The 8,258-nt window shown below is 25.2% G+C and overlaps 1 protein-coding gene across 1 annotated transcript; it reads right to left on the bottom strand.

Annotated features, from left to right (window-relative positions):
- Positions 1-1,621: 1,621 nt before the first annotated feature.
- LOC132920516 (uncharacterized) lies at positions 1,622-7,942 on the bottom strand. Its single transcript, XM_060982968.1, has 10 exons — positions 7,641-7,942; positions 7,241-7,558; positions 5,862-6,463; positions 5,600-5,788; positions 4,554-4,820; positions 3,652-3,844; positions 3,417-3,586; positions 3,244-3,341; positions 2,597-2,792; positions 1,622-2,494 (listed from the first exon to the last, which is right to left on the bottom strand). The coding sequence occupies exons 1-10, from the start codon at positions 7,765-7,767 to the stop codon at positions 1,973-1,975; spliced, it is 2,682 nt and encodes an 893-aa protein (XP_060838951.1). The 5' UTR covers positions 7,768-7,942; the 3' UTR covers positions 1,622-1,972.
- Positions 7,943-8,258: the final 316 nt, after the last annotated feature.

Consider the following 8,258-nt stretch of genomic DNA (forward strand, 5'->3'; position numbering starts at 1 on the left):
AGTTGAGTTGTAAAGTCGAATACTCAAAAGCGATTGAGTATTTAAAAGCAGTCGAGTACCTACCTACTCGAAAATGGTCGAGTATTTAAAAGCTATGGAGTACTCGATATTCGATAATAAGAGATTAAGTATTCAAAAATAAGCGAGAACTCGGACACTGGTTAGTAGGTACTCGTGTTTGATACGTATTTAAAAACTATAAAGGTTCCTAGAACTCAAAATTTCTAAATTATTTTAAATTGCACAAGTACTAGAATATTTTCAGAATACAGTGAAATTTCAGGGTTCTATTATGGACAAATATAAGTTAAGTATTATTTGGTAGGTTATTACCGTAATAAGTAGGTATAGAAAAAATTCGAAATTCTCTTAATTTTTTATTAGGTATCATTGAATTAAAAATATTTAATAACAATCTATTTTTATAAATTCTAACAATGGACGTTCTTCTTATTATTATTCCTTAGGTTATTTTTATAAGAAATATCAGAGATATTTATAGTTTTTAATATTTTTCAATAAAACATTCGAACTCGACTCAAAATTGTTTTCAAAGTCTATTATTTGCCCAAATCCAGACTGCATAATTTCATATCAGAATAAATTTAAAATATTTCTAATTTAGTATAAAAATAAATAATAACACAATGGCCATGATTTAGATATCTTTGCTATGATAGAACAAAAAACATTGGTAGACGATAGACCGTTTACTATAGAATATAGATATATATATACAGTGAAAACTTTTTATAACGAATCTGAAGGGACCAATAGATTTCTTTCGTTAAAGAGAATTTTCGTACTAGAGAGGGTTTAAAAAAACAAAATTTTTGTTAGAAATTACGTCGATAATAAAATGAATATATTCAATATCGATAATAATGGTATTATTACAATATTAAAAGTAAATAATGAAAGAATGTAATCGATCTTGGAAATTTCGGAATTTTTGCTAATTATTTTTATAATTTATAATACTTAACAGGTAAATTGTGTTATGAAATATAAAATATTGTTTCGTTATTGAGAGTGACTATACGTTATAGAGAATAAATTGACTAATGGGTTATAAAGCAATAAACCAACCATTATTATTTAATGTTTACGTTATATAGAGTTTTTCTTTGAAAAGAGTTTTGTTATAAAGAGTTTTGACTGTATATAGTTAAGTAGTACACACAATGGTAGTAGACCGCATGTTAAAAAAATAGCTACAATTTTATTTCAAAAACATAACCTAGATTATGAAATTTAAATTAGATAAAAACTTTGTTTTAATAATATAACAATTGAAAGAAATGTATATATGTTCATATTTTAATTAGTTTACAATAAGTATAACAAATAAAAAAAATTATAATAACATTGTCTTAAAAAAATAAAAAAATATTACCTATGTGGTTTAATTATTAGATTATTTTTTTAAGTCATGATTACAATTATTTAATTAATTAAATATTTATAAATTGAATAGTTTTTAAAACAAACTTTATCTAAAAATCAATTTTATTATCTTTGAAAAAATTGATTTTTATATTTAATACGATATAAATAATATAATGAAGACAATATATAAGTTTATTGTTAAAAACTATACATAAAATAAAAAATAATAATATTAATCTTATTTATGTAATTTCAAATAAAAATTCTAATAAATATTCATACATTTAAAGGAGAAAATAGGAAACAAAAATTAAAAACATAATCATAATAATGATAACATCCTAAACCATAATATGCAATAATATAATAGTATAATAGGTTTACAGTAGAGTTGGGCGAGTACTCGACTTTGAAAAAAATTTTAAATCGAGTTCAAGTACTCGACTCGACTACTTGTATTACAATTTTTGAGTACTTATTCGAATACTTATCCCCTTATTAAGTACTAGATAGCTTTTGAATACTTAACTGCTTTTGAGTATTCGCCCAACTCTAGTTTAAAGTAATATGAGATAAAACATAATTATTGGCAATCTAAAAGATCAGCTCCTTCAATGAAGCAATTTTGTGATTGACCAATTATGTCATCCAACATTGAATCTAAACCTGACCTTGTTGATATAACCCATTGTGTTTTAGCATCACATTCATTAAAATCATAATGACAAGTAAAATTACAAAAATCATTTATCTTTAAATAGTCATCAGTTTTCTGACGAAGACAAATATCATTCGGATAAATACTACAAAGGTTAAATGACTTTAGACTTGGCAATAATTCACAGTCATTAGTTGTAGTAATAGAATTTAAAATCCTATTAGATGAATCAACTTGTCTAAGTTTTTTTTGCTTGGAACCAAAACCATTTTCTACGCTTCCATCAATAATATTATGCAGACAATTTTCAGGTTCAAGTTTTAGTTTCAAATTTAAGCCATACATATTATGAGTAGAACTTATATAAGTAAGCAATTCTTTTGTTACATTTATTGCTTTTTTTTGTACTACCAAATCATATTCTTCTTTCAATGCAATGTAAAGAACCTAAATTATAAAATGTATATTATTAATATAAAAATATAAAGTATCAAAACATATTGATTTGAATGCAAATTAAAAAAAAAAATGTTTAATAAATCAACTCACATGTAAGCAGCCTGTTGCACTTAATTTGACAAGACTGTCATTTAGTTTTTCAGAGTCATTTTTTTTACAAGATTCTCTGACAATTTTATCAATAACAGAATCCCAAAAATCATAAGTAAATGTTTTTACTTCCCAAAGTGGATCTTTGATACTTACATGTACCATTACAATGCATATTTCGTTAAATAGATTATCACTGGAAATTAATAATATAAAAATAATATCATCATATGAATATTATATACAAATTTAACTATGAACTACATATTAACAATCAATTATTAATAATTTTTAATGTTTTCATTATATAATAAAGAAAAATTTTATTAATTTTATTCTAAAACAAACTATTCATTTTGTGTTTTTATACAATATAATATATCTCAGAGATTGTTTTGTTCATTCCATCAATTTCTTTCAATATTATTCTACACTTTAACTACCTATCATATTTAAATATTAATGTAATTGACCAGTTGGTCCACTCATACTTATAATCATTTATTAGTTAATGATGAATACTAGTCATCACAATAATACCAGGCTCTATGAATAGTGTTTGAAATAACAAAATGACATTAATTTTATTCCTTAATATATAATAAGCACTAAATAAATTGTTTCTATTATATGAATATAAGAAATACCTGAGCTCGTTATACACAAACAATGCAGTGATGAGTTTTACTATTTGTCGTCTAATGATACCTTCAGATTCACATTGCATTAAGTTTAAACAATGTGCCTAAATAATATAAAAAACAATGATCACTTAATAAAAATATTAATAATAAATTATAATTTATAATTATACACTTACTAGTAAATCTGAATCTTTTAAAGACATTTCCCAAATTTCTGACACAGAAACCATTTCTTCTAAACATTCAAGAGCTTTAGATCTTACAAATGGATCATTGTCATGTTTAAGAGTATTTATAACAGATATTGACATATTTTTTTCCAAGATGAGTTTGATAAAACAATTCCCTGATTAAAATAAACATAAAATCTTATTACATAATAACAATGGTAACATCGTTAATTTAACTTACCAGAACTGTGCTTAGAAGCATTTACTATGCTTCTAATACACTGCAAACAACTATCACGAATTTCTGGTCTGGTATCCAATAGTAAATTATTGAGTGTAGTACACAGTGTACTAAAATCTGCCAAATTATCTGTACATAGTACATTTCCTTTGCCCATTTTATTTAATGCAGTACTAATTAATTTTAAACCATTCTGTAAACACATATAGATGAATTATAATATTATAAGAATTTAGATATTATTTATATATTTACTGTGAATGTCTGTAATTGGTGAATACTGCCTACACCAAAATGATTGGTGAATGTCATTATGTCGACATATTGATTCAAATTATAGTGATTGTAAACATTCATTAGTGAATGTTTGTACATCCAATTTAATTTAATTTTAATGTAATCTTGGGATAATGGGAAAGTACAATAATAATACAAAGTAAGCCTACTGCCTATACAATATTAGATACTGCATAAGTAGATAATTTTTATAAAATATTTAATACCTTACCCAACAACTTTTATAATATTTTATCTTGATAAAGGCCTTATTATACTGTTATTTAGTATGCTGTTGTCATTCATCGCAGTTATACATATTACATTGTATTGAATCAATTGATTTGCATAACAACTAACATTTTTTTTTATATTTACAATAAATCAGTTTACAGTGTACAAAGGCAATTTGATATCAATCGCTCATGTAAATAAGTAATCAAACAATTTTGTAAAATTATAAATCTAATTTAAATTAATATATTATATATAATATTATTTAATAATAATAATTCAATTTATATATTATCTTTTCTTTTTTTTTAATTTGTCAGCATTAACTAACTGCAGACATTCACTGTAATATACACATATATAATATATATATATTTAATTAATTACTTTACCTGCAAGAGAGTAGAATTATGGTAAGATTTATGAAAAAACTGACTATGGCTCTGTACAAGTGGCACAAATAATACATTTTGTGTGGTAATTTCAGTAAATAATTTACACTCTATTACTTTTGCCCAACATATAAATATGCACGATAATATTTCTAAAAATTTGTAATAAATTGAATTTCGATCTTGATTCTCTTCTAACCAATTATCAGAATTCAAAAACTGTTCAGTTAATGTTGAAAAAAAAATGACTAAATAATCCAATGACACCTTTAAATTATAAAGTACACAAAAATATTTAAGATTTTTATACAAATATCATTAACAAATTATAATCAATGGTATACCCTATTCAGGTTAAGAATGCCCAAACTTGTGCATGCATACTGAGCCACCGACAACTGTGAGACTCCTCGGGCGAGATCAGACGCCCTGTGATTGGTCGGCATTATATGACCGCCGTCGTAAATTATCGGAGTCACTATGTATAAACATGCATTAGTACACCAAAGCGCTCCCCGTAACAAATACATGCGCGAACAAAACTGGTTTTGTTAAGTGACTGGGCACTCTTAACCTGAACAGGGTATAGTAGTTTAATTGAATCTTAAACTTTCTATTATGAAGATATAATTTCATGGTAATTTCATTCCTATATTTATTTTATTTTAATTTCATATAAAGAAATACTGGCCTTACTGAAAATAACTATGGTAGAATCCCAGGATATTAAAATTGTTATACTTAATTCTACAAGGGTAAGTTAAATTAAACCTAGTTTTTTTTGTATCGATTGGACTAGGATATAAAAGTCCTACACTTTTAATTTTTTTTTTTTATTAACACTTAAATTAAGCATGTATATCATGGTTTGTTTAAATACTTAAAATGTATATATATTTTGGACTATTGGATTTATTATTAAGCACTAAAATGTATTTTTACAAAAAAAAATGTTTTAACTAAAACTGAAATAGCTTTATTTTTTTTACGACTGTATTATTTCTCAAGTTTAAAATAAATATTAATATTAAAGTAACTAGATTTACCTGTTTGAGTATATGAACAATGTCTACAATGTTGAGTATAGAAGAAATAGCCACTTCATTTAACATACAATTATAATTATTGCAATAATTTAAAATATATTTGGATTCAATTATACAACTTCTATCATATTTTAACTTTTCATACTTAGAACATTGAAGCCAATCAGTGCATTTATTTAATGGTATCAACTATTAACACAAATAATAAAAATAAAAATATATTAATAGATTTAAAAGTCTTAAGAATAAGATATTTATTTACCTGGCCAATAATTAATTCCTTTTCAAATATTGTGTTAGTTGCTAATTGTGCATTACTAATATTTGCATATCTTATTACTTGTGTAAATAAGTTGTTAATTTGTTTATATGAATGTATGTTTTTTGGCATATTCATATGGGAAAAAATCAATTTTAATACATATTCTAAGTCAGAATGATGCCAAACAGTAAGACAGTCAAATATCAAATGTAATGTCATGTAGTTTTTTAATAGGATTGAATTCACATTTAATAATCTTTGAATATTCACTAACACATCTGATAAAGAAAATTTATTAATTATGTTTTGGACAACATCGGATTCATATTTAGTTCCAATGAATTTTTCTAAAGATAAAATTAACGTTTTCACATAAACGTTATAGGCAAAAAAATGTTTTATATCTTGATCATTGGCAATTAGATCATCAACTGAATTTAAGCTGTAAAATAACTCTTTAAGAAGAGGTTCACAATAATGTGCCATTTCATAATCAAATGATTTATAAATTAAATCGGCAATATATTGACTAGATTGAATTTCAACATATTTTGCTGGTACAATTAATCCACGAATAGCAAAAAGGATCATTTTCCATAAACCTAAAAATGTAAAAACACAGTTAACTACATTAATAAATAAACAAACAAAACCGTATTAAGTAAAATATGTACCATTGTTCAATTTTGTTATTGAATTATTTTTTAGCTATAAATAATTTAAGTAAATTTTGTTTATATTCTCACATTAATAGGTTTATAATTTAATTAAGTATTAACTATAAGTAATAAAAGAACAAAACTTGTTTCTAACGGACAATAAGTATGGAACCTTTACCTAACCTTTTTTTAGTCAACCTCGCATACAATATATTTAATGAAAATATTTTATTTACATGAAAAAATCCAAAAGTAAATATTAATACATATTGCATAAAATAGGTACACGCAAACATAAATAATTAATTAAACATCATAGCTACATAATTATTATAAATATATACAATTAACATTATTGTTATCGGCATCATAGAAATATTTAATTTTTAATCAATTGTAATCCATGCCTTGACATGTAATAAATTTTGCACTACATTTTCGTGACTGGTGACTGTTGCATAATATGTACAAAATACATATTATACATGCAATTATATTTGAGTTTGAACAAAAATTATTGTCTATTATTAAGGTAACAGGGAGATATAAAACTGTCTATGTACAAAACAGAAAGGGACCACTATAGAGAAGTCAAAATACATTAGAATACTTATTTTTTTGCCAGGACTTAAATATTTTATCTATTAAGAGAAGAGTTTGTTATGTATAGATGTTTACTAGAACAGATTTCACTTTTACTTTACTTAAATTAAGGATTACCTTCTTGGAAAACATATTCAAGACCTCGTTTATGAGTATTCAATGTTTGCAACAACAACATGTAGGCATTAAAAATTGAAGACTCTTTGAGATCAGATCCAACGTCTAGCTGATTAATCATTGATTGGAGAGTACCCGTCTCGATGAGTGTGACCAAGCCATCGGCATGTTTCACCAATATGGCCAAGTATTTAAGGGAAAAAGCATACAGATGTATCAAAGCATTTCTAGACACTGGAGTTTGATTCTGATACAAATTCAAAACGCTGGCAAACCATTTACAGTGAGTGTTGATTGGTACTGTTTTCAGCAAATCATCTAAAAACATTAATATTAACTCGACATGTGTACTAAGTCACTTGCGCCACCAAAATATATTTATAAACGGCAAGCTACTTACCAGCGTCCTGCAAGCTTGTCAAAAGTTTTTCCAGCAACGTTTTATCTTGTATATCAAAACCATCGACCAACATGCAGTCCAACGCTGTCAAAAGTTTTTCAACCGTTAGCGGGAGGTTCGACGACATGATCGAGGATCGAATAGCGCACGGGACTATGACGAGAACTTAAATAAATAATATCAATAATAATGATATTATAATTAATATGGTAAATATCTGAACAGTTCAACAATCACGACTTCGCAAGCATAAAAATCAAGTAGAACGAAATTTAAAAAAATAAAATAAACAACATAATCAAAAAATCCGGCATGGACTGATACCACAGAATATTCTGTGATAATATGATAAGTCATGGCCTGAATGCCTGATAACAGAAGAGTTGTACAAATATTATTATTACGAACTACGTAAGATTGTAATATTATGTATTCGTGAACATAATTATCACATCAAAAACACTTCGTTATAACTTCGTGTAAAAAAAGCTATGAATTTGCTAAATTTTGAACAATTTGTAAGATAGATAGTTATTGGTAATAAATATTAATTGATATTTTAAATGATTAATAGAAATTAGTAATTACAATAAATGTTGCAAGTTGTGTCAATTTGTT

Source organism: Rhopalosiphum padi, chromosome 2 (assembly GCF_020882245.1).
Source record: "Rhopalosiphum padi isolate XX-2018 chromosome 2, ASM2088224v1, whole genome shotgun sequence".
NCBI classification, from domain to species: Eukaryota; Metazoa; Arthropoda; class Insecta; order Hemiptera; family Aphididae; genus Rhopalosiphum; species Rhopalosiphum padi.

What these genes read in the sequence shown, in the direction of transcription:
- LOC132920516 (XM_060982968.1), bottom strand. Translation starts at nt 7,767, where the DNA reads ATGTCGTCGAACCTCCCGCTAACGGTTGAAAAACTTTTGACAGCGTTG. An exon ending in AGGAATTAATTATTGGCCAG is followed by an intron (nt 5,789 to 5,861) that starts GTAAATAAATAT and finishes TTGTGTTAATAG; the next exon opens with TTGATACCATTAAATAAATG. An exon ending in TTTGTGTATAACGAGCTCAG is followed by an intron (nt 2,793 to 3,243) that starts GTATTTCTTATA and finishes ATTAATTTCCAG; the next exon opens with TGATAATCTATTTAACGAAA.